Here is a 27803-nt window from a genome sequence, read left to right as displayed (position 1 = left end):
ACTGCTTCCCCTTGGCCTTCACACACACAACACTGCTCATGGATTATGGACTTCATTAACCACCCTCAAGCAGTCATACTTCACCTCACCTCACCCCTCTTCCTCCATCACTCTGAGTACTGGGTCTCCTCGGGGCTGTATGCTGAGCCCTCTTCTGAACTGTCTGTAAACCTCTGATTGTACACCTATCCATCACATCATTACGTTTACAGATGACACACCTGTGGTAGGACTCATCTCAGGGGAGGATGAGTCTGCTTACTGTGCTGAGGTCCAAAATCTGTCTCAGTGGTGCTCCACTTCTTCTTCTTCTTTCAGCTTGTCCCGTTAGGATTTTAAACAAAGAAAACCAAATAACTTATATTGGACTTTAGGAATTGCAGAGGTGACATAACCCCCATTTTCATCAAAGGTGATAGTGCAGAGTTGTAAGAACTGCTGAATAAGTCATTCTCTTCCCTCTTCCACTGAAGTTGCCAATACCCGTTATCACACTAGGGCCAGGACCATCACTACACTTCTCATTCCCGTAATCACATTTTCACTCTTTTCCCCTCACAAAGGCGAGACAGGTCACTTATATCGCACAGCAGTATATTTAACCCCCCCCCCCCAAAAAAAAAAAAAACCATTCACTCTGTGACTCACCAACATACATCGCAGTCCATCAGCACATTACATGTCAGGAAAATGATTTTTTTTTTAAATGTGCCTTTCTATTGCTTATTATGGAAACACAAAGATGGTTGCACTTTAATACATTTTTACTCAAGCACTTTTAAATTTCACATTCCATTTGTTCCTATGGTTGCTTATTAAATCTTATGTGGAGGAGGGCATGTGCAGTTTCGTCGTGGTTATATGCAATGAAAATAAAATTAAAACTTGAAACTTCAGAACAGATTTTAAAGTTCTGCTACGGGTCTATAAATCACTTAATGGTTTAGGTTCTGAATACAGTAAAGAAATGCTAATGGAACATGAATCCTGTAGCGCCCCGAGATAGACAGACTCAGTTCAAAAGGTGGAGCACATAGTCCAAGGCAAACATGGTGATGCAGCATTTAGTGATTATGGCGTACACAAAATGGAATATCTGTAACCAGAAGTGACCGGTCCCAAGTGTGAATGTTTTAAAATCCAGGTCAAAGACATTTTTTTCCCGTATGTACATTATTTGCATTTTTTTTAAAATGAGATTTCGTCCATTACATGTTTTGTTTTAATTTTCAGTTTTAATTATTTTTGTTTTTAAATACTTATGTAAACCTTATACATCAAATGCAGTTTATGAATAAACTTTCTTTGCTAATGCTTACTGAAAGTCACAACAAACTGATTTAGTCGTTAGCACTAAACAGTTTTTCTAACGTTGCTGCAGTTTTCCTTTGCAATGTTAATTTTTTTTTTTTTTTGTCAGTTGGTTCCCAGGGTGGTTATGCAGGGCCCTGTCTGTCTCCACTACATTGTAAGACTGCTTTAGTCTGGTGAAGTTGCTTTTGCTTGCCAGTGAACCATGGCTTGTTATTGAGTGTGCACAATGACTTCATTGGTGCACGTGCGCACACGCACCTATACACAAAATCTGATATAGGGTTTAACAGTGTCCATATATTCATCCAGGCCACTAGTGCCATTTTCAGAGACTCGAGTCTGGTCCACTTTTTTCACTTTAGGTTTTGTGCATTTATTTATTGCCTGTATGTATGTAATAACTGTTCCAATGTTTTTCTGGACAGATAGAAATTCAACACAAACAAGTGTTGGGAAAAGCTTTTGAGAAGCTGTTACAGCTACAAATCGAGACTTTCCCCCCCCCCTTTGTTCCTTTAATATTGTCCCACAATTCAAAAAAGTTGTGAACGTTAAAAAAAAGTTTAGAAAGTACTACAGATTCAGAGGAAAAATATATGTATGCCTTGACAACACTGCTGTATCCCAGTATTGCAGACTCATTTGGACTCTTAAACAAAGAAACTTAACCGTGACAGGCCCTGACCCAAGTCACAATGATGCACTTAGTTTTTCCTCTTCTCTGAGGCTGCAGCTTAATTTATCCAGAATTACACTGAGGTCCATGTTCTTGTTCAATTTAAGGTACACATCTTTTCTGACTGGATGTATGGAAAGCCAGTTGGGGTTGAGCTCTGCCAGCAATCGGATGTGTTTCTCCATTTCACCTAAAAGCAAAGAGAAGAGATCAGCTAATAGTACAATTTATTTTCCATCTGTCTTATCCTCACAGGATCACGGGTGTGCTGGAGCCTATCCCCGTTGACTTTTAGATTGTGAACTGGTTGACACCTATTCACACCTACGGGCAATTTAGAGTCTTCATTTAAGCTACAATTCAGCATACCCAGAGAAAACCCACACAGGTAAGGACATGCAAATTCCACACAGGAATAGGCTGATTTGAACCCAGAGCTCTAAAGCAGACCACTCATCCACCATGTTAATATAAATAAAATCACAAGCCATGCTTTTGTTTGTCTCACTGAATATCTAGTTGCAGAAGATGAAAGAAATTACCAGTCAGCTATTTTTGTCCTGATATGTTGACCAACCTGAAGTGAGATCAGAGCTATAGCTGGCAGTCATCCGGTTACAAATTACTTCTATAATTAAAGTAGTTTTTTTTTCAGATACAAAAACATTCCGAAGAATCCTAGCTAGCTGTCCAAGCCGGGTCATCATCAAAAGGCGCTCCTCTTGAGAAGGACTTCTGGTCATAGCCGCCTGGAGCTTCTGAGTTTCCTTTGCCCGAATCTAGAGCAGCGAAAAGAATCAGACACTCAAGACCATATTCACTCATGTGCACAGTGTGAATAAAAAAACAAGTAGTTGCATACTTTTCTGGCTGTACAGATTCTCCCATCGATTTATGTCATTTAGTTACCTTCAAGCCAGATACACAATTTGGATAAAGAACCCTAAAATGTGGGCCTTGTTATTTATATGTCAGTCAGTGGTGCAAAAAAGGTTTGAGGGCATTCATCTAAAGCATGTAAGGCACTTTTTTTTTTGAAACTGGAAACACAGGATTCTGATTAAATTGCGTAGAAAGTACTCAATTTTAAACAAAATCTAATTTCAAATTAATCTTACATTACTTTAAATAACTTGTGGCATCAGAGATATAGGAATGGCACAAAGGTTTTTCAACGAATTGTGCGGATGGGTTGCAGAAAATTGCAAATAGTTGAGTTTGTGAAAAGGTACCGCTTTACAGTGTTCCTCCTTTATTTGTGGGGGTTACGTTCCTTGCACCACTGCGAATAACAAAAATCCACGTATAATGGATGCAGTACACACTGGTTACACTGTGAGAATGCATGCTCGCATGCATTTTAGCGTATATGTAAACTTCTTTGGCACTCACAAGGCAGTACCAAACTATTGCATTTTAGTTAGTTTTGTTCTGTAAGCAGAAAGAACTTACATTGCCCTACACACTCCCCGTGTAGGCGGGGTCATTACTGACGATGTATACACTCAGTGTCACATCAAAACTAAAATTATCACACCAATGCAAACAGAATAGCATAACTAGCAAATAATAAAACAAAAGAAAGACTCATGAAATAATTGACAAAACACGCACTTTAAATGTGCTTCAACTTTAAACGTGCTGTTTAAATGCTCCCAGCATGCTTTGAAGCACCCAGGACTGCCATGGTGCTGCAAAGCATGCTGGTGAACCACAAATGGAAAAGGGCTCACTATGTATAAAAAAATTCTGGCAATAGACTTGCACACCAGAATATTTGCGTCCAAGTTTTTAACAGTGCAGAACGAGTCCTGGAAATTTTGGAGAATATTACCATTGTGCAACATCTCAAAACTAAGAGCACATGAAATACTTACTCTGCCTAACAAGGACTGTGAAACTCCATACAGGGCATTTGGAATACAAGATGAAGCAGTTTCCTTGGAGTTCAGATTTTTTGGAGACTGCTTTTTACATTGTGCATTCTTAACTTCAGTCTTCTGAACCAGAGAAACCAGAGCTGTCTCTATCTGGGTGAAAGAAGCCAAAGATGAAATTTATTCAGAAAATTGTAAAGGACTGAAATTGTGCCGAACAATAACTTTTTAAAGGACCTTGGGTGTAATGAAAGAATGGGCCTTGTACAACACTTCCTGGGCAGATACAAGTTTTTCAATAGAAGGAGGTTGAGGAAGTAAACTTGCATGGACAGCTGGCAGAGTGTCCACATTAAATTTAGGGTGCCAGCGGGTCAGTTTTTCTTCTGGGACACACACTTGAGGGACTAATGAGGAGAGGAAAAGCTGCAAAGAAAAAGAAAAAAAAAGACAGAAATGACTTGATCAGAACTGACCTCATCCACATTGTTTGCAATGTAAATTTTTTTTGCTGAATCCAGACTACAAAGGCTGACCTTATGATGGTGTTTGACAATCAAAAGGAGGTTGTGATGGAAGGCGTGTCGTCTCTCCAAAAGATCAGAGGCAGTCAAGATGGATTTACCTTCCTTTACACCTAAAAATGAGCAATGAACGTCAGTAAATTTTAGAGATACTCCCAAACAAATTTTTGGGGCCAAAAATGAGGTAACCAAGGCAAACAAAATTAAAATAAATTTGGTTATCATTAGTCAAAGTATTTCCTTTTTAATCTCTTGCAGCATTATTGCTGCCGAAACAATGCAAACCTCCCCATTGTGGTACTAACAAAGGTTATCATAAAAATTGTACTTTTAAAAATTAGCACCCTGCCCTCAAGTGACACGTTTTCATGTACAAATTCATTTCTGCTTTCAGTCCCAAGTAGCTGTGCATTTTTTTTCCCCAGACACTATCTACTGTTTTGCTCTTCAAAAGTTCGGTACGAGGAATGTAATTTAATTTTATGACCCGATTTGTCACCCAAAACATTAATTCATGCTAGTTCACATTCATGAACTAAAGCGGGGAAAGAGGACTTTTGACGAGGTCTGGTTCCATCACAGGGAAATTTTGATTCAGGTCTTTTTTAATGTCTATTTTTTCCCCCCTATTAGCTATCATTTTCTATTGGGTGATTTTGGGACAAAAACAATCCTGGGAAAGTTTTTTCTATTCAGAAAAAAAAAAAAAAAAAAATCATGGGACGCCATTGTCATTAAAAGATTAATTGCTCTGTCAATTTGCTGCACATTATATTTGATCATTTTTTAATAATTTTTGATTGGCTCTTTATCACGTGAGGACCAGAGTGTTTGATATATTTTTTTGTCAGTCTTGTCATCTTTTCATCCTTTTGGCTTGAGGGGTAATTGGTCGTAATAACGTCATCCTTTTCCATACAGGCCTACTGCTTGTATCCTCCTCTCAAACAACCAATGCCCTCACGTACTCCCTAATGACAATCAACCTTCTCTTTTAGTCTTCCTTTTGCTCTCTTGCCTGGCAGCTCCATTCCTCATCATCCTTCTACTAAGACACTCATTCTCTCCCTGGGATGAGTCCAAACCATCAAAATCTTCTCTCTCTAACTTTGTCTCCAAAACAATGAACCTTAGCTGTCCCTCTGATGAGTTTATTTTCTAATCCTACCCAACCTGGTCACTCGCACAGAGAACCTAAAGAGCGTCATTTTCCACCACCTACAGCTTTGCTTCCTGTGTTCTTTTTGGTGCCACTGTCTCTAATCTTTATATAATTTCTGACCTTACCACTATCATAGTAAAGTAAACTTTGTCCCAAATCCTACCAAAGACTCTTCTGTCACATAACATCCGACACCTTCCTCCAACTGTTCCAACATGCTTGGACCAGTTTCTTCACTTTAACACACCTGTGTTCTGGACGGTTGAACACTATTTGAAGTCCTCCACCCTCACCACCTCGTAGCCTCACTTTTCCTTCTGCACCATTCTCGATGCACATATTTTCTTTACTTCATTTAGCTCCCTTGCAAGGCATGCCTATACCTTTTTAACTGTTCCTTCACCTGCTCCCCGGTTTCAGTACATATCACAGTCATCTGTGAACATCATGGGCCACTAGTCGTAACCTCATGTGTCAGCCCATTCATTACCACTGCAAATGGGGAGGGGGTCAGGGCTGAACCCTGATGCGGTGTTCTTTTCGTCTCGGCTTCTCCCGTGAGGGGTCGCCACAGCATGTCATTTTTTTCCCCATCTAAGCCTATCTCGTACATCTTCCTCTCTAACACCCACTGTCCTCATGTCCTTCCTCACAACATCCAACCTTTTCTTTGGTCTTCCTCTCACTCTTTTGCCTGGCAGCTCCATCCTCAATATCCTTCTACTATTATACCACCTCTCTCTCCTCTGGATGTGTCCAAACCATCTAAGTCTGCTCTCTCTAACCTAGTCTCCAAAACATCCAATTTTGGCTGTCCTTCTAATGAGCTCATTTCTAATCCTATCCTACCTGTTCACTCCAAGCGAGAACCTCAGCATCTTCATTTCTGCTACCTCCAGTTCTGGTTACTGTTGTTTCTTCAGTGCCACCATCTCAAATCCGTACATCATGGCCGGCCTCACCACTGTTTTATAAACTTTGCCCTTCATCATGGTGGAGACTCTTCTGTCACATGGAACACCAGACACCTTCTGCCAACTGTTCCACCCCGCTTGGACCCGTTTCGTCACTTCCTTACCACACTCTCCATTGTTCTGTATTGTTGACCCCAAGTATATGAAGTCGTCATCCTCGATCTATCTTCATTCATGACCCCATAACGGATAGGCCGTGACCTGGGCTAACTACGCCCACCCTAGCACTGTTAATCTGCAAGGCGTAGGTAGAAATTCAGATGATGTAGGTCGAAGACAAATGGAATAGAGGTGATTTTAAAGGAAGGGCTGGCTAAGAACATTTTGGAGGTGAAAAGAGTATCAGATAGAGTGATGAGGCTGAAATTTGAAATTGAGGGTGTTATGTATAACGTGATTAGCGGCTATGCCCCACAAGTATGATGTGACAGAGAAATTCTGGAAAGAACTAGATTAAGTAGTTCTGAGCATCCCCGACAGAGAGAGTCGTGATTGGTGGAAGAAACAGGGGGGATGAAGAATTGATGGGCATGTACAGCATCCAGGAAAGGAACTTTGAGGGACAGACGGTGGCGGACTTTGCAAAAAGGATGGAAATGGCAGTAGTAAAAACTTTTTTCCAGGAGAGGCAGGAACATATAGCGACCTACAAGAGCGGTGGTACAAGCACGCAGGTGGATTATATTCTGTGAAGACCATGTATTCTGAAGGAGGTTACTGACTGTAAAGTAGTGGTAGGGGAGAGTGTATCTGGACAACACAAAATGGTGGTGTGGAAGATGACTCTGGTGGTGGGTAGGATAATTAAGACGACAAAAGGTAGAGCAGAGAACCATATGGTGGAAGCTGAGAAAGGAAGAATACTGTGCACTCTTCCAGAAAGGGGCGAGACAGGCACTCGATGGACAGGAGGATTTTCCGGAAGATTGGACGACAACAGCCAAGGTGATCAGACGGAGAGGCAGGAGAGTACTTGGTGTCTCTTCTGGAAGGAAAGGGGAGAAGGAGACTTGGTAGTGGAACCCCAAAACACAGGAAGTCATACAAGGAAAGAAATTCGTGAAGAAGAAATGGGACAGTGAGATGACTGAGGAGACGCGAAAGGAATACATTGAGATGTGACGTAGGACAAAGGGAGAGGTGGCAACGGCGAAAGAAGAGGCCTATGATGACATGTACACCAGGTTGGACACAAAAGAAGGAGAAAATGATCTTTACAGGTTGGCCAGACAGAGGAATAGAGATGGGAAGGATGTGCAGCAAGTAAGGGTGATTCAGGATAGAGATGGAAATCTGTTAACTGGTGCCAGTAGTGGGCTCAATAGATGGAAAGAATACTTTGAAGTGTGAAGGACCAGGAAGTGGCAATGATTAGCAAGGGGGAAGTTAGAAACGCACTACCAAAGGATGAAAAACGGAAAGGGAGTTGGTCCTGATGACATACCTGTGGAGCTATAGGGTTAGGGTTAAGTAATTTGGCGAGGTGGATGTGGAGGGTTTTTTTTTTTAACCAACTCATTCAAAAGAATAGCGGGTGAGAAGATGCCTGAAGAATGGTGGAAAAGTGTGCCAGTTCCCATTTTTAAAGACAAAGGCAATGTTCAGAGCTGTGGGAACTATAGAGGAATAAAGTTGATGAGCCACACAATTAAGTTATGGGAAAGAGTAGTGGAAGGTAAACTGAGGACAGAAGTCAGTGTCTGCGAGCACGCCAAGAAAGAGTATCACATAAGCATGATTTGTCTTAAGGATGCTAACTGAAAAGTACAGAGATGGTCAGAAGGAGCTACATTGTGTCTTTGTGGATCTAAAGAAAGCCTACGACAGAGTACCAAGAGAGGAACTGTGGTACTGCATGCGCAAGTCTAGTGTGGCTGAGAAATGTTAGAATAGTACAGAACAGTGGTGAGGTATGCCGTAGGCGTAACAAAAGAACTTAAGGTGAAGGTGGGATTGCATCAGGAATCAGCTCTGAGCCCCTTCCTGTTTGCTGTGGTAATGGATAGGCTGACAGATAAGGTTAGACTGGAATCCCCTTGGACCATGATGTTCACAGATATTGAGATAAGCAGTGAAAGCAGGGAGCAGGTAGAGGAACAATTAGAAAGATGGAGGCATGTACTGGTAAGGAGAGGAATGAAGATTAGCCGAAGTAAAACAATGTTTGTGCGTGAATGATAGTGGTGGAGGGGGAAGAGTGAGACTACAGGGAGAAGAGACAATGAGGGTGGACGACTTCTAATACTTTGGGTCAACAATCCAGAGCAATGGTGAGTGTGTTAACGAAGTGAAAAAACTGGTCCAAGGAGGTTGGAACAGCTGACGGAAGGTGTCTGGTGTGTTATGTGACAAGAGTGAGTCTCTGCTAGGATCAAGAGCAAAATTTATAAAACAGTGGTGAGGCTGGCCATGAAGTACGGATTAGAGACAGTGGCACTGAAGAGATAACAAGAACTAGAAGTGGAGGTGGCAGAAATGAAGACTATTAGTTTCTCGCTCGGAGTGAGGAGGTTGGATAGGATTAGAAATAAGGTTATTAGAGGGTCAGCCAAAGTTGGATGTTTTGGAGACAAGGTTCTAGAGAGCAGATTTTGACGGTTTGGACATGTCCAGAGGCAAGAGAGTGAGTATATTGGTAGAAAGGGAGCTGACAGGCAAAAGAGCGAGAGGAAGGCCAAAGAAAAGGTTGATGGATGTTGTGAGGGAAGACATAAGGACAGCGGGTGTTCGAGAGGTCGGTGCACAAGATAGGCTTCGATGGTAAAAGATGACACGCTGTGGCGACCCCTAATGGGACAAGCCGAAAGGAAAAGAAGACAATATTTGTAAGATATCAATATTATTAAATATTACGAGCCGATCTGCCCAATTGGGTCCAACTGATCAGATTGATGTAAAGACTACAATCATCCAAATACTTATTTTGGTGTTTTGTGACTTCATGTCACGATAGCTTTGCAACTACAGTCACTCACATTTGAAAAATATACGTGTGTGGTCAGTCATGCTCACAGATATAAAGTTGCGGGTGTGATTAGGGATGGAATCTCAAGACCTTAAAATAACTTACTGAGTTGTTATACCTGAGTATGTAGTTACCTAAAACCATAATCATAACTTATTGACACTGCATAGACTGAGACAGACATTTTTAAAGAGACATTCAATTTCAAAAAGTATTCATATAAGCATTTTTCATTTTATTTCATCATGATGTATTATCAGATAGTGTGATTTACGGCAGTATCTATTGTCACTCCATTGATGAAAGCTACCAGTTGATGATCTACAGTATATCTTCCTAAAGCATGTCGCGGGGAAAACTTTTTGACTTCAAGATAACGTGGTACCCTGGGAGAAAATGACCGTTCGCATTTAGATATATGGACAGACTAGTCTAATATTAAATCTTAGATCAAGTCAAACTAAGTCACAATCTCATACCAATTGTAGTTCGATACTGAAACATTACCAGTTATATCCCAGAAATGTTTTCTGTGCAACTGAATTTCCTTTGAATTAATGTAAAGACCAACGTTCCTTCTAATTTTGTTAAATTACAGCATTTACATTCCCATCAGAACATTTTTAAGAACAATTTTGTTTTGGCAAAATTATAATGAAAATAAAAAATACATTGCTAACCAAACGAAGCCAAGTATGAACTATAAATTTGAAAGGTCGCTTACAAATTTGTTTCATTTTTTTTAATCCACAGTGATATCCCTGTCTGTTTTTCTTGGTGTAAAACTGAATTATTGGTTGCAGAATATCTTTAGCAATGCATGTTGAAAGCTGAATGATTCTTCCAAACAGTTTTAAGGTTATGTTGCCTCCTACATTTAAAATACAGAATTAGCTATTTATGCACTGTATTGTCTGTGCTTTCATCATCGATCGGGATGTGCCAAGGTGGAATTCTAACATTATACACCGTTTCATCCTGTATTTTTTACTTTGGCTTCAGACCAGACTTTTTTTTTTTTTTTTAAACTCAAAAATGAGAATCTCATCCAGTTTCACCACTTTTTCTTCTATTATTCACATACTCCAACATTCATTAAAGCAAAAGCATTTTTTTTTAACTTTTATTATCAGGAGTAAATACAAAGCACGTCTAACTCTTTGGTCTACATTGCCCAGACTGTGTTGCTCACTGAAGCAGTGGGGATGTTTGTAATTATGAGTGTACCCCTTTCGGAGATGGAGGGGGGCAGAGTCAGGTAAACTAGCAGGAGACCGTGTGCTTCTGTGTTGAGAGGGAGAAAAAGAAAAAAAGAAAAAAAAAAAAAGAAAAAAAAAAGAAGTCAGGCTGTGGTTCGCTGAGGTGGATCGGTTTTCATATGCGCTGAGAATGTGCGACAAGTGCACAATTGCATTGGTCAAGACTACACAAAACAAGCGACATCTTTCAATATCGATGTATTTCTACTCATAAATTTTACCCATGTGATTTTTCGTGCTTGACTGCAGACTTGAGTGCGCAATGGTGCGCGGGCACAATCGCGCTCATCAAATCACAGTGACTGCAACTAACATGGTTTCCCCGTCTGTCTCGTGGTATAAACCATGTCCACCCTTCGTGATGATCCTTGTCAAGACTTGCAGTTTATTTGCTCCCATGGTGGTGATTATTCAATTATAATGTGTTAACAGACATGAAGTTAACCGTCGCCTCAGTGTTGTGTTCACCCATGTTAGTCAGCTAGCAATCAAAGGTAGGTAGCTATGGCAGTGCCGGCAGTTGTTTTTGCCCAAGTCATCACAACAACCTGCTTTGGCTGTCTAGTTTTGGTGAACAAATATTTTGAATGAAAACTGAAAAATCCAATTCTCAGCCTGTGATTGATTAAATCTATGAATGCAACACAGTATTTAAAGTTTTGGGGAAAAAAATGAAAAGTACAAACCACCAAGAATGACCGGTTCCACGGTGAGCTGGTAGCTGCCCTTCTTAATACAGTTGTTGTACATTGGTATGTTTTTTTCCTGTCTGAAGGTGTAAGCCTCCGGAAAAACTGTCTGTATTTGGCCAATGTGGTGTTCTTCAAACTGCCTGTAGATACCAAGAAGACAAAGCAAACGTGCAGTTACAGCTGCAACTACAACCACTGATGTTTCAGTGAAAGTAGTTGTAGTTGTGCACACAACAAACTCTGAAGACTTAAGTGTGACATGCACAGTGGCATAAAAAATAAATAAATAAAGGGATAGTTTTAACAGGAAATCTTTAACTTAAAGTGAGTCAGAATCAGTGACTTCTTATTAAGAGGTACTCCGTATGGTCGTCACCATATATTATTAAAGACAAAAAAAAAAAGTTATGTAAAAATATTTCAAAGTATGTTTTCTTGACGATGAGTAGGTTGACAATAGTATGAAATGGACCCACGCTTTTTGTGGGGAACAGGGACAGGGGTGGACTGCTAACAGCAAAAAGGTATTGCTATTTATTAGGGATCAGTTGAATTAGATTTTTATGCTGATTAAAACTAAAACTGGCATGGTGATTCCAAAACTGCAGTTTTCATCTCGACAAGCTACCCTCCAGATAACCAAAAACTCAGTGAGTAGAGTTAGACAGTTGATTACTATTTTGATTTATGTAAATAATACAGGCGATTGTGTTTGTTGTTTTTTTTTAACAGAACTGTTCAGTTTTTGATAAAAGCATGAAACTTTGCACAAAGGTACTGTTCGGTGTACTGATCATTTTCACATATGGAGCTCATCAACTGACCTATCTTGGCAATAGTTGCTAGGCAACTGTTTCACCCTAGCAACATAGCAGCAAACCTTGTGAGATGGAGTATTCTAGAAGTTTTGTGTTAGCAATTTTCAAGGAAAGTACTTTTTTTTCTGGACATGGTGTAAAACTATCCGAACAAAAAAGTAACTATGCAAAATAGTGACTTTAATATGATTTAAGCCCCAAAAAAGTGAAGGGGTATTTTCAGGAAAATACATTTGGGGCTCCATTCAGTAAAGTTTGGTAAACTGAAATTTTTATTTTATTTATAAACACCTAGGTTAATATGCAGGCAAGTTGGACAGTTGGAAACACAGCACAAATCGACAGATGAAATGAAGATGGGCAGTTTTCCTCAACTTAAAATACCCTTTCCAACATAAACAGACTTTGGGACTCAATACAGTTAAACAGGTAAAACATTATAAGGTGCTCTTTGGCCAAGAATATTTCAGACTCAGTGGCAGACAAACCATCAGAATCCATTGCTTCCTCGACGATAATTAGTTTCGATTTACATGTTTTCATAAGCACGTTGGCACATGCAACAGTACATTTTAGCTGAGCATGTGGACACTTGCAATTTCTGCATTGAGTTCTGCATTTGGAGCTTAACAACTCTGAACACGAGACGGGTTTCCGTAAGGGCTGCCATCTTTCAGGACAAGTCCATCCCTACTCTCCACGACATGGTAACTGATGATCTCTCGGTTGCACAGCCCCAGTAGTGGTCTCCTTGTACTGCTGTTCTTCGAATATGCTGTTCCGAGGCAGCCTTACTTGCAGGAAGTAATGCCGTTTGACGTTCTTTTTGTGTGAACAGCGTTTTCCTGGTCTCACCAAATGGAGGAAGGCGTACTGGTTCTGTTGTACAGAAGTATCGTGACGCATTCTAAAGATGAATGTGTTTCACTTATCTCTGTCGGGGAATTGTGAAGAACATAAAACGCTGCGGTGAACTCATCATGAGCCTCCCAATCGTCTTTTTACCAATTTGAGCAAAGCTCGACACAGTATCACATCCTGTGAAGGCGTGAAATACTGGTAAGGCCAGGGATTTCTGTGGTCCAAGAGATGCACAGATCTTATGGACAGGAATGTAGCGGAAATCCTTGCCAGTTCCAAGTGCAATCCAGAGTTGTACTTCATCTAACCGCTGCACTGTTGCCACTGAAAAGACCTGAAAAGATCGATGGCTTTTGGCAATTAAACGGGATGGATGGTGCCCAACGAAATACACATGCCAATGTAGTGATTTCATTTCAGGTAGGAGTTGTTCCTCTCAATCTCAATGATCAAATATTGATACTCCCAAGTTGACTCATTTGAAAACAATGTGTATTTAAAAAAAAAAACGAAAAAATAAGAGGTTTATGGAGATAAACGTGTGGTAGAAATACGCTTCCATGTACGGAGGAGACTTCTACCTGTCCTAATTTTGTTTTTCCAATCATAGTTAATGAATGCGAGTTTGTGTAAAACCAGGGGTCATACTGGTAGAAGGGTGCTGAGGATGGAGCTGCCTGGCAAAAGAGCGAGAGGAAGACCACAGAAAAGGTTGATGATGATGTGAGGGAGGACATGAGGACAGTGGGTGTTTGAGAGGAAGATGCACGAGATAGGCTTAGATGGAAAAAGATGACACGGTGTGGCGACCCCTAACGGGACAAGCTGAAACGAAAAGAAGAAGAGTATTGAAAAAAAAAATCTGAGTGGGTCCAACACTATGTGGGATTTATTCCTGACTGAGAACAGATCCACCAACTACATATTTTTATGCGTCCAGACTCTTATACACTTTCAAATTCTTCTGTCTAAAAATCTACAAGATTTATTTACCAGATACATGTGTATATCCAGTTATCCCACACAGGGAAGCGAATTAACAGTCAAATTTCTTAAATTGGCAAAAACATCGACTTCGGCATTCAATATGGATCCTCTATGCCACGTGTCGCTAATTTTTCCACACATCTTCATTTCATCAACTTCTAAATGTTTAACTATCAGAAAAAACTCTGGGTGTCATGCTATCAGACATTTTTGTTTCGTCTCAACGGAATTAACTTTCAACAAAGCTTTGTTTGACCGGCAATATGGTGACAAAAAAAATCACGTGATTTTATTATGTGGGGGTACGAGCTCTATCGGTAATGATGAGTAAAGTTCTTTGATTCATCTCAGTCAGTTTTGTTCGCTGGGACTTTTCCATTTGGATCATGTTTAAAAGATCAACTGTAGGTTCCTGTGCAACTCGAGGTAGAATAGAAGTATTGTTTTGCCGCTTCATTCCACCGCCCAAACTGCCAGACGTCATATCTGACTGGAAGTGACTGCCACTGACCTCTAAATCACAAGAGCTGCTCAGACAGTTCTACCAAAACTACAACTGCAAACTGAACAAAGTATTCTATTTGTGTTTATTTAATTGTAAGATTGTGATCTCAAATTTTTTAAAATTATATATACACACATTTATGAAATATTTTTTGTGGCTCAAAATGTGTCAAGCACCCCAAGACCCTGACTGCCTCATAGACAGCAGCTTACAGTCCTGCATAAAAATAAAAGTGACTTAATACAGCCCTGATTTGTAGACGCTGTGTGGGAAGCTTCAGGAGCAGGTAAAATAAATATTCAATATTATTTTGCAAATATTTATTTTCATTCTACAGTGAAATAGTGCTTCCCCCCACCCCCACCCCCACCCCCAATGTATTGTAATACCCTCACCAATGGGCAATTAGGGAACATGAGTCACCACTGGGTTTCTAGACATCTGATAAGCCTCACCCACTACATTTTTAAAGGAAAAACTGTTTTGTACATACAGAAGCCACACCTGATTAAAAGCCACATGTGCCCACATTGAAACATGAGATATTTACAAAGACAGACGGTACCCACAAAGAGTTTTAATCATAAACCTTAGCTCCCCCCCCCCCCCCAAACATTGCCTGTGATGCGGCAGTAACACAGCAGCAACACGCTAGCACACTAGCACAGTGCTAACAGGGCCAGATAATACGGTAAAAGTCACATCCTTGGCCCATATATTCCACCAGTCTCACTCTGACCTTTTCCGCTTGAGTGGCCCCTTGGGAGAAAAAAAATAAATAAAAAAATCCACAAATTAGCCGCATCACCATATAAGCCACAGGGTTGAAAGAGAGTGAAAAAAATCGCGTCTTGAAGTCCGGAAATTACGGTAACACTTGGATGGGATGACAGAACTCTCCAACAATAACAACCTGCTCCGTTACACTCACTCTGTTACATCCGTCTACCTTACTTCGCACCCCCTGCGCGCTAAAAGGGTGACACAAATCATACAGTATTTTTACATTTACATCAAGGCTGCGCTTCACGCGACAAAAGCCGAAAAGGATGATGACTTGATGCTGGATTGATAATTTAGGTTCAGATTTTTAAATTCATTTGAAAGACTTTAAACCCTGCGATTTTTTTTTTTTTGGTGAGAGTTGAAAATTGACGAAAAGTGTGCTAGTCCCCATTTTTAAGAACAAATGCCATGTTCGGAGCTGTGGAAACTATTGAGGAATAAAAATGATGGGCCACAAAATGAAGTTATGGGAAAGAGTAGTGGAGGGTAGACTCAGGACAGAAGTATCAGCAAGCAACAGTACGGTTTCATGCCTAGAAAGAGTACCACAGATGCATTATTTGCCTTGAGGATGCTATTGGAAAAGTACAGAGAAGGTCAGAAGGAGCTACATTGTCTTTGTAGTCCTGGAGAAAGTCTATGACAGAGTACCAAGAGAGAAACTATGGTACTGCATGCGGAAGTCTGGTGTGGCAGAGAAGTATGTTCGAATAGTACAGGACATGTATGGGGGCGGCAGAACAGTGGTGAGATGTGCCAGAAGAATTTAAGGTGGAGGTGGGACTGCATCAGAGTACCGAGCTGAGCCCCTTCCTGTTTGCAGCAGTAAGGCATGCTGACAGCTGAGGTTAAACTGGAATCCCCTTGGACCATGATGTTTGCAGATGATATGGCTAGGTTTCCGATTACCCATCATGCCATACAACGGATGCCATACTGTGTGTGTCTTAGAGGTCAGAGAAGCTGAGCTCCTTTCCGTTTGCGGTAGTAATGGATAGGCTGACAGATGAGGTTAGACTGGAATCGCCTTGGACTATGATGTTCGCAGATATTGTAATCTCCAGTGAAAGCAGGCAGTGGAACAATTAGAAAGATACAGGCACGCACTGGAAAGGAAAGGAATGAAGATTAGCCGAAGTGAAACAGAATGTATGTGCATGAATGTGAGGGGCGGAGGAGGAAGAGTGAAGCTCCATGGAGAAGACAGAGAGAATGGCAGACTTCAAATACTTGGGGTCAAAAATACAGAGCAATGGAGAGTATGGTAAGGAACTGAAGAAACGGGTCCAAGCGGGTTGGAGCAGTTGACGGAAGGTTTCTGGTCTCAGCTTGGATGAAGGGCAAAGTTTATAAAACAGTGGTGAGACTGGCCATGATGTGCGGATTAGAAACAGTGGCACTGAAGAAACAACAGGAAGCAGAACTGGAGGTAGCAGAAATGAAGATGCTGAGGTTCTTGCTTGGAGTGAACAGGTTGGATAGGATTACAAATGAGCTCATTCAAGGTACAGCCAAAGTTGGATGTTTTGGAGACAAGGATCGAGAGAGTAGAATTAGATGGTTTGGACATGTTCAGAGGCGAGAGAGTGAGTATATTGGTAGAAGGGTGCTGAGGATGGAGCTGCAAGGCAAAACAGCGGGAGGAAGACCAAAGAAAAGGTTGATGGATGTTGTGAGGGAGGATATGAGGACAGTGGGTGTTAGAGAGGAAGATGCACGAGATAGGCTTAGAAGATGACACGATGTGGCCACCCCTAACGGGACAAGCTGAAAGGAAACACACACACACACACACACACACACACACACACACACACACACACACACACACACACACACTTCATGCATTCTCGCAAGATTTTTTCCACCGACACCGGGATGCACATCAAACAAGACCCTTGGAAATGTTACATTCTGACAAAAAAATCAGCTGCATCTTGGGGCTTTTAACAAAGCACGAACCAGTGAACATGCAAAAAAAAAAAAAAAGATGGGGGGGGGGCCCCCTATCCCATCTAAAAGTAAAGAACCTATGCTTCACTATTCAATTCACAAATAGTTAATTGATGTGAGAATACTGTACAGCCACACCTACTTGTGAATCATGTCCTGCACTCCTTTTTTGATCTTGAAGAAGGTAGCAGTCTCCGAGCGGTTGAACAGCATGGCAACCACGGTATCCATGCTCCGAAACATCTCTGCCAGTATCTTGAACTGATAAGGCAGGCAGAGACCTGGGAGTATATCCTGGGCTAGATTATGATACTGCTGGTATGATGGCTGTTGAATACTGAGAGAAGGAAAAAAAGGCAAGGGTTTAATCCTGAGCAAGACACCACTGCTACCACACAATAAAGAAGAGTACACACATCATGGAACACAAGACAAAATAATTAACATAACCTCACCACTCCCAGCTTTGAGTGTCTGTCTTAATCTTTTCATCTTCTGATTCTTTCTCCTTTGTCCTCCGAGCTTTGGCTGCAAGCTCTTTTGCTCGAGCCACAGGTGAATTTGACATTGTAATAGTGGATGAAAATGATGGTGTGGAAATTGAAGATGATGCAGCAGTGCCATACTCATTGACTTCTTTCCTGATCCTCTTAAGGATAGAATTGTTGCCAGTAATAATTTCTCCAAGATGAGTCTGAAAGATAAGAGTGCTTCAGATTTACAGCAAAAATGGCCAGAAGACTTGTTTTCATTTTCCATAGCCAAGCAGTTTGGCTTGGTTCAGTGTGACAGCTGTCCGACTTTCCTACTTGTACCATAAGGCTGAGAGTTTTCAGTTCAAAACGGACTGATTTGTCACCGTCTTGACTCCCATACAATCTCTACAACCAGATTTCCAATACATACAGTGGTACTTCTACTTGCGAAATTAATCCGTTCCAGAAGTCTTTTCGTAACATGAATTTTTCGTAAGTAGAAATGGATTTTACATGGAAATAGCACAATCCGTTCCAAGCTCCCCCAAAAAAATAAGCAAAGTACATAATGTAAAGGAAAAAAAAATGTTCATTTAGTTTTTGCGTTGGCCGGCTACGCGACGAGAACTGTCAAGCAAAAGGCATCGTGGGTGATGGAAGAGGGGGTAACTGAGAGAAAAAATATGCATCAATGTATGCACGCACACATTTATTGGGGCCCATGGTGAAGAAGGATGAATAAAATTGCAAAAAACACAAATGAAGAAATTGTACTTTTCCAATGTGTGTTATGTTGTGCCAGGAGCAGTGTCACAGTGTTATCTGTATTTTTATTTTCCTTTCATACATTAATATTACTATGATGCGGTTCCTTTGTGATGTGGAATTCTGGAATGTTCCAAGAGGTGGCTATATAAGAAGACTGAGAAGGACCGTAAACGGAGCTTCTTATCACCACTCTTTGGACAAGTAGACAGGTACACGCCACACTGCATTCTGCCATTTGTTAACTTGGAATATTTGCTGGAAAGAACATTTGCCTGGTTCAACTCTGGTGACTATTCATAGCTAGGCTCAACGACTCGGTCTTTGAACTTCTATTCTGTTTTGATTGTTTTATTTTTGTGTTGTGCGTGTGTGATTAAATTAAACAACTGCTTTGTCATATTTTGCTGGTTTGAATTTGGAGATTTTAGTCTAAGTTCACACGTAACAACAGCAAAGGATGGCGGTGTGTAGGTCGACTCTGGTGGTGGGTTGGAAGATTAAGAAGACAAAAGGTAGAGAAGAGAACCATGTGGTAGAAACTGAGAAAGGAAGAAAGTTGTTCGGCCTTTCGGAGAGAGGTGAGAGACTCTTGAATGACAGGAAAAGCACCCGGAAAACTGGACTACTACAGCCAAGGTGATCAGAGACAAAGGCAGGAGAGTACTTGGGGTGTCTTCTGGTAGGAAAGAGGAGAAAAAGACTTGGTGGTGGAACCCCAAAATAGAGGAAGTCATATAAGGAAAGATTAGCGAAGAAGAAGTGTGACAATGAGAGGACTGGGGAGAGGTGAAAGGAATACATTGAAATGCGACATAGGGCAAACATAGAGGTGGCGAAGGCTAAAAAGGATGCTTGTGACGACATATACACCAGGTTGGACACGAAAGAAGAAGAAAAGGATCCCTTCAGGTTGGCCAGAGATGGGAAGGATGTGCAAAAGGTAAGGCTGATTAAGGATTGTGGTGGAAATGTGTTGACTGGTGCCAGAAGCGTGCTAAATAAATTGAAAGAATACTTTGAGATGTTGAGGAATGAAGAAAATGAGAGAAAGAAGAGTAGAACAGGCAAGTGTGAAGGACAAGGAAGTGGCAATGGTTAGTAAGGGGGAAGTTAGAAAGTCACTTAAGAGAATGAAAAATGGAAAGGCGGTTAGTCCTTATCAGCAGGGTACATACTCAGTCTGCCCAAAAAAAATTTAAAGGGCTTTTTAGGGGCATTCTTAGGGGCTGACACAAAAAATTTAGGGCTGACCCGGAAAAAATTTTAGGGCCGACACGAAAAATTTAGGGCCATCATGGGAAATCAAGAGTAAGGAAAAAAAGACTCACCCAATGGTGCCAGCAACCGTTCTTGGTTCATCAAATGTTCCAGTACCTCAGTACCTGTTACAGTGATCACCTGTCGCCCCTTGTGGTAGTTCTCATTGATATAACCATTGTCAACGTCTTCACATAACAGTATACAGAAAAACAGATTCTAACTACAATTGCAACTATATACACAAATGTCTTCTACTGATGTCTGTCTCAGCACCCCGACTCTAGCTCCTTGAGCCTACCCAGTGCCTCCTCTATTTGTTGCTGCAGAGGTGCCAAAGTGGCTCTCTTGTCCTTTGCGCTGCCTCAGACTGCATTGGCCTCTGTGATAAACCTCAGATTCCTCTTTTCTTCTGCCTCCTCACACAGCCTGTCAGCCTTCTCAATCAGCGTTGAAATGTCAGTCTCTATTCAGGCTTTTTTGGCTTTGAGGCAGTAGAGATGAAAAGTGGGCAGCGATGCCAAATGTAGCCTTTCCCCACAGTGGTAAATTTTAGCAAGGTCACTGTTTGGGAACATGACTGCAAACACTTTCAAATTATTTTCACAATATTTGTAACTGTAATGGCTGCAGATCACTTTTAAAGTCCACACGATCTCTGCCTTTAACGAGTCCATCTTCGTGTATTCAACTACGTTCATAAAGCCTGACTTCTGCCTGGTTGAAGTCGATGGCTGGACAACTGTAGGTGCGCATTAGGGATCGCAACCGCCCACAAATAACCGGTTGTAACCGGTTTTCGGTTCTTTTTAAAAACGAAACCATAATCGGACTTTCGAAATCGGTTAAAATTTCCAATCATTTCTTCCGGTTCCGGTACTCCACATTGCGCTATTTTTTCAATATCATTTCCACTTTTTTAAATGTTTCGCTGTTAGAGTAAAGTTGGACTCAAAAGAATATTCAGTTAAATCAAAGAAACATCAAACATGGCATTGAGGAAATGCTCCAAAGTATGGGAGTAAACTTGTTTTATTGGCAGACATCAAAACACTACTCGCATAACGGGGGGAACTCTGTGAACTCGTCACTCCGGAAGAGCAACAACAAAAACAACTCGAGGTCCCGCGGGTGAATTATGTAAACACCATTATGGTACCGTTTTTTTGCTACAGCTGTTCGGTTAAAACCGGTTATGAAAGCAAGCGTTTTTTTGGGATCCCTAGTGTGAAGTTGATGCTTCACTATCTTGATATTTTAGAAACAGATTCATACCAACGGAAGATGAGAGAGTCTTCGCCAAATCAGCCCGTCTCCTGTTTTTCCAGTGCGACTCCAGCGCTTTTACGCCCATCTTTTCAAGCTGGTAACTCTGCTTGCACAGATGGCAGTAAAACATGTGCCGATCTTTTGGATCTCGACGAACCCAGCTCCCAAACCCCTTACTTTTAACCCAAGCTTCTTGAAAAATACACTTCCCCGTGATACAAGTTGGATCGATGAAAGAACTACGCTACGTCGTAACAAAGACGAAGTGAAATGCCTACTCATGGAAACAAACAATGGAATATCAACAAGATGGCAACTAGTTGTCAACACGGTGACTTCCGTTGACAATTTCCGGCTGATTTGGATGCCAGACGGATCGCTACTTTTTTTTTTTTTTAACATAAAAGATTAATTTATTTTTTAGGGAGAATTTTGACGGTAGAGGTCCTCCCTTTGATATTTTTTTAATTTAAGGCTTTTTTAGGGGCTTGACCGGTTTTCGCGGTTTTTAAGGACTTTTAGGAGCCCCTAATGCACCTTTGAAAATTTATGAGTTTTTAGGGACTTTTAGGGCCGCGTGGGAACCCTGTTATGGCATGCCTGTGGCGGTATGGAAGCAATTTGGAAAGGTGGCTGTGGAGTTTTTGACCAACTTATTCAACAGAATACTAGCGGGTGAGTAGATGTCTGAAGAATGGAGGAAAAGTGTGGTAGTTTCCAATTTTAAAAACCAAGGCAATGTTCAGAGCTGTGGAAACTATGGAGGAATAAAGTCAATGAGCCACACAAAGTTATGGGAAAAAGTAGTGGAGGGTAGACTCAGGACAGAAGTATCTGCGGGCAACAGCATGGTTTCATGCCTAGAAAGAGTCCCACAGATGCATTATTTGTCTAGTACAGGACATGAGGTATGATGCCAGCAGAACAGAAGAATTCAAGGTGAAGGTGGGACTGCATCAGGGATCGGCTCTAAGCCCCTTCCTGTTTGCTGTGGTAATGGATAGGTTGACAGACGAGGTTAAGACTGGAATCCCCTTGGACAATGATGTTCGCAGATATTATGATATGCAGTGAAAGCAGGGAGCAGGTGAAGGAACAATTAGAAAGATGGAGGCATGCACTAGAAAGTAAAGACCAACTGAAGTTAAACAGAATACAGTGAAGAAAAGTATTTGAACACCCTGCTATAATGCAATTTCCCCCACTTAGAAATCATGGAGGGGTCTGAAATTTTCATCATAGGTGCATGTCCACTGTGAGAGATAATCGAAAAAGAAAAATCCAGAAATCACAATGTATGATTTTTTTTTAAATGATTTATTTGTCTGATACAGCTGCAAATAAGAATTTGAACAGTGAACAATGTCCCCAAAATAGATGGCCTCGTTCATCCTCTCCTTAATACAGTGCAGTCCTGTCCCATGTGTAGAAAAACACCTCCAAAGCATGATCCTACCAACCCCATGCTTCACACTAGGAATGGTGTTCTTAGGATGGAACTCATCATTTATCTTCCTCAAAGCACAGTTCGTGGAATTATGATTATTTTGGTCTCATCTGACCACAAAACTTTCACTCATGACTCCTCTGTATCATCCAAATGGTCATTCCAAACTTAAGACGGGCCTTGACATGTGTTTTAAGCAGGGGAACCTTCCGTGCCATGCATGACAGTCATGTTTAGCTTCTTCCAATTTCTAATGATTGCTCCAACAGTGGACCTTTTTTAACCAAGCTGCTTGGGAATTTCACCATAGCCCTTTTCAGACATGTGGAGTTGTACAAATTTGCCGCTGGTGTCTTTGACCAGCTCTTTGGTCTTGGCCAAGTTACAGGTTTGAGTCTTACTGATTGTATGGGGTGGACAAGTGTTTTTATGCCGTGAACGACCTCACACAGGTGCACCTGATTCAGGATAATAGATGGGGTGGGGGTGAACTTTTAAAGCTGGACTCACAGGTCTTTGAGAGTCAGAATTCTAGCTGATAGACAGGTGTTCAAATAATTATTTGCAGCTGTATCACACAAATACTGTAATTAGTTTTTAAAAAATAAATAAATCATACATTGTGATTTCTAGACTTTTCTTTTTAGATTATCTCTCTCACAGTGGACATGCACCTACGATGAAAATTTGAGACTCATCCATGATTTCTAAGTGGGAGAACTTGTAATAAAGCAGGGTGTTCAAATACTCATTTTTTTCCACTGTACATGTACGTGAATGAGAGGTGTGGAGGAGGAAGTGTGAGGCATCAGGGAGAAGAGATACCGAGGGTGGACGACTTCAAATACTTAGGGTGAACATGCCAGCGCAATGGTGAGTGTTGTAAGGAAGTGAAGAAACTGGTCCAAGGAGGTTGGAACAGCTGGCGGAGGGTGTCTGGTGTGTTACGTGACAGAACATTCTCTGCTAGAATGAAGGGGAAAAAAAAAAAAAAAAAGTGGTTAGGCGAGCAACGGTGTACGGATTAGAGAAGGTGACACTGAAGAGACAACAGGAAGCAGAACTCGAGGTAACAGAAATGAAGAGGTTGAGGTTCTAGTTAGTAGTGAGTAGGTTGGATAGGATTCTAAATTAGTTCATTAGGGGGACAGTCAAAGTTGGATGTCTTTGAGACAAGGTTCGAGAGAGCAGACCTCAATGGTTTGGACATGTCCGGAGGCGAGAGAGTGAGTGAGTATATTGGTGGAAGGGTGCCGAGGATGGAGCTGCCAGGCAAAAGAGTGAGAAGAAGACCAAAGAGAACGTTGATGGAGGTTGTGAGGGAAAACATGAGGGCAGTTGATGTTAGAGAGGAAGATGCAGGAGATAGGCTGAGATGGAAAAAGATGACATGCTGTGGCCACCCCTAACGAGACAAGCCAAAAGGAAAAGCACACACACGCCCGCAGACACACACACATTTGAAAACTGTACGGGTGTGGTCAGTCATGCTCACAAATAAAGTTGGGGGTGTGATTAGGGATCGCCTTAAAATAACTTACTGGACTGATAAAACATGACCGTAAATTAAAAATAAAAAACAAATACATAACTAAAATGGAAAAATAAAATTTAAAACTCAGAAATTATTTCCAATTTCAACTGATATTAGTAGAACATGATATAAAACGGTATTTAAAATTTTTCATCTGACAAACGTTATCGGAAGAAAAGTTAAATGCACTGGCCTGTCAAGGAATAAACATGAACGATCTATACTTGCAATGTTTTGAAGATCCTGAAAGTTTAGTTCAACATAATCAGCGTTCGTGGCAACATGCTAGAGATACATCGGAACAAACATTCCTGTGGGCAATCGTGACGTATTGTTGTGGGGGGGGGGGGGGGGGGCACGCAGCATGGGACTGCCGTAAATAGGAGGCCAGCTTGCTCGAACACTCCTTTATGTGCATGCGATAGATGTATTGGCCACATCTGAATGAAGGGCCGAGGTTTTTTTTTAGGCCGTCACACTGCCTCGAGGCAATGAGAACTCCTGGTGTAACTGAATTTACTTTGACATGGCTCATGATGATGACTTTTGACATCAATGTGCTCGCATTACATGAAGCAGTCCCGAACATGCACTTTTGTACATGCTCAGTATGGTTAACTCGCATTTCCCGTTTCTGGGTGAATACCGGTTGTTTTGAAGCAGGCTTTTTTAGTGAATAACGTTTATGAAACAAGCACGTAAATTAATGTCAAGACCACACAAAATGAGAGACGTCTTGAGAGAATGCGAGGGGAGGGGCATTACTGTTACTAGTGTTAGTGCCTCAACGTGGCTACGCTCGTGAAAGCAGAACAACTTAACTAGAAAGGCATGTTCGTTCAATGTTGTCAACTAATATCTGGATAAATTTTCTACAATTCTTCCTCAATTTTCGGGAGTAATTTTCATGAAAATTTAAAAATCCGGAATTCCGGGAAAATCTGGAGGACTTTCATCTCTGTATGCTAAAGTGATGAATGGTTGGACCATATTTCAAAAGGAGGGCTTTCGGATAGACAACAATTTGACCTCAAAACACATTGTAGTTACCATCTAATCTCAAGAAAATGGGGTTCTAAAAGCTAAATTGAGTAAATGTGAAGACACGAAATTGGATCAAGTGTCTGTCAATTGTCTTTATGTAAATGAGGTTACGTGTGCATCCAAGGCACAAATCTGTCCCCCATTGAGACCCTGTTTGCAGGCCCTCCAAATGATGGACTGCAATCTCCAGGCTTGCCGATGGACAGACAATGTAAATGCTCTCGCTGTACAAGAAGCAGCTCTGAACATGAGCTTTCGGCCTAACTTCCGTACATGCTCATTACAGTTAACTTGCATTTCCTGTTTTCAGGTGAATAATGGTTGTTTTGGAGCAGGCTTGTTTAGTTCATGAAATAAACACGTAAATTAAAGTCAAGACTACACAAAATAAACTAAGTCTTTCAATATCTATTTTTTTCTAATCATAAATTTTATGCATGTGATTTTTCGTGCTCGACTGTGCAGATTTGTGAGTATGGGTTAAATATGAGTGACTGTGTTCATGATAGATTTTCTTAAACTGATCACTGTGAGGTTGTTGATTTGTCGACGTATGAGGATTTGCCGTTTCATTTATATGCCTTAGCTTTACTGTTTGTTTTACTTTCTAGCACGTTCATGTTCAATGGTTAGCTGGCTTTTGTTTTTTGACTTTAAATCAGTAGTATTTACTGATTTAGTAGATTGATTAGGTTGGTTTAATAAAAAGAGGGGTAAACTGTGTAAGATTTATCCATCCATCCATCCATCCATCCATCCATCCATCCATTATCTTAGCCACTTATCCTCATGAGGGTTGCAGGAGTGCTGGAGCTTATTCTAGCTGTCAACGTGTAGGAGGCAACCCTAAACTGGTTGCCAGCCAATCTCAGGGCACATTGAGACAAATAGTTGCACTCACAATCACACCAAGGGAATTTAGAGTGCCCAATTAATGAGTTATATTTTTGGAATGTTGGAGGAAACGGGAATGCCCGGAAAAAAAACCAGGCAGCCACGTGGAGAACATGCAAACTCCACACAGGCGGGGCCGGGAACGAACCCGGGACCTCAGAACTGTGAGGCCAATGCTTACCAGCTAATCCACCGTGCTGCCCTATTAGATTTATGTTTTGCATAAACAGTGGTACCTCTACTTACAAAAGTCTCAACTAACAAAAGATTCAGGTGACTAAAATCCTCCCAGGAAAATATTAGTCTCTGAATGGACTTTGTCCCTGAACAAACGCAAAGTTTGCAGATGCCTGCATGAATTAATACCTCTAAGTCGATGTATGCTATTCAAACATGAATATCACACAGCCAGTGCCTTAAACCATATATAAAAATAAAATATGATCAACCTAAATAAGTCAGTCGTGTTTGCTTACGAGCTCTCAATGAAGAAATGACTGTGTAAAACTGGGATAAACTGAGGGGGGAGTAAATAAGTCAGAAAAAATAGCCAGGAAAAAACGGTGATAAAACAAAATAGTGAAAAAACAAACACAGAAACTCCAAAAAGAAGATACTCAGAAAATTTGATTTTTTTCGACGCTTCCGTAGTACGAGTTTATGAAAAAAAAAAAGAATATTAAGTAATGCGAAAAAAAATGTAAGTGTAAAAAAAATGCAATTAACACCGTCAGAAAATGTTACAAATTATGAAGCTTCTTTTCGGATACCTAGTGGTAAAGACATTTTACCATTAAATAAGTACCACTTCGGAAACCTCATGTTTTGTGTGCTCAGTATGATGGAGACAGTTTATGACCACCTGAAGTAACCTTGGCTAAACCAAGGACAAAAGATTAGCTCCGCCACTGAGGCTTACAATATGTAAGTAAGACTTTGGTCATACCTGTTGTTTAGGATGGGAGAAGACACATTTCTTTTTGGCAGTTGTTGTTTTTGCTCGTACCATAATTTCGTCGCCAGAACATAAGTCCACTTGACGCCTCTTCTTCGTTATGTTGTGCTCCGTGGAAGCCAAACTTGTGTCTGTCTCAAGTCCTTTGTTAAGTGAGGTCCGCTTTCTTGTCCGAGGAGTGAGGCGGTCATCTTTTGGTTTCTCACTAGTAGTAGACACTCCTTTCGATGAAGTAGTTGCCGCGTCGATAACTCGCATGAACTCATCCCGGACTTGGCTTGATGAAGAATTCGAGAAAATTAATTTGTTTGAAGAGGAGACTGATCCTGATTTGGTCGTGTCACGAGAAGCAGCAGCGCTGGATTTTATCGAAATTGGTGTCTTTTTCTTGCTTTGGGAGAAGAAATCTGTGACCAGAGCCTGAGACATGATTAACAAATACAGTCAGGACTGAAAAAAAATCATCAGTCACAGCCTAAAAAAATATGTTGGCAGAGCTGCGGGCACAGGAAGAACAAATAACTTTCCCGCAATTGCTTATATCCTTCCGCCACAACCCGGAAGTATTAAATGAAAAGCTGTTTATTTTTTTCCTAAAACATGACTAATATGTTTCTTGGATCAAGTGTCTAAATCTCAAATAACATAAACATCTATGGCTACACCTATCAAAATGACATAATAATAAAAAACAATAATAATAGTTAAGAAAACAAAACAAAACCCTAACTTCAGAGACAAAAACGCAGACGTCTTGGGTGGGTTGCCCGCTATAGTGATACGTCAGCGCGTCCGCAATCATGGAT

The 27803-nt window shown here is 41.0% G+C and overlaps 1 protein-coding gene across 3 annotated transcripts; it reads right to left on the bottom strand.

Moving 5' to 3' along the window:
- Nucleotides 1-743: 743 nt before the first annotated feature.
- Nucleotides 744-27545, bottom strand: cdt1 (chromatin licensing and DNA replication factor 1). 3 transcript variants are annotated; one of them, XM_061837233.1, is made up of 10 exons: nucleotides 27049-27545; nucleotides 17809-18047; nucleotides 17496-17690; nucleotides 11438-11583; nucleotides 10720-10776; nucleotides 4404-4504; nucleotides 4105-4293; nucleotides 3868-4020; nucleotides 2568-2769; nucleotides 744-2180 (listed from the first exon to the last, which is right to left on the bottom strand). In XM_061837233.1, exons 1-10 carry the CDS (start codon nucleotides 27424-27426, stop codon nucleotides 2005-2007), a joined length of 1836 nt encoding a protein of 611 aa, XP_061693217.1. In that variant the 5' UTR covers nucleotides 27427-27545; the 3' UTR covers nucleotides 744-2004. The 3 variants fall into 3 exon arrangements, with proteins under 3 accessions (XP_061693217.1, XP_061693214.1, XP_061693215.1); XM_061837230.1 differs by having other exon boundaries at nucleotides 26989-27543; XM_061837231.1 differs by lacking the exon at nucleotides 10720-10776 and having other exon boundaries at nucleotides 26989-27541.
- Nucleotides 27546-27803: the final 258 nt, after the last annotated feature.

Source organism: Syngnathoides biaculeatus, chromosome 12, assembly GCF_019802595.1.
Source record: "Syngnathoides biaculeatus isolate LvHL_M chromosome 12, ASM1980259v1, whole genome shotgun sequence".
NCBI classification, from domain to species: domain Eukaryota; kingdom Metazoa; phylum Chordata; class Actinopteri; order Syngnathiformes; family Syngnathidae; genus Syngnathoides; species Syngnathoides biaculeatus.
The sequence above is the reverse complement of the archived record's forward strand: the minus strand, read 5'-3'. Positions and strand labels throughout refer to the sequence as shown.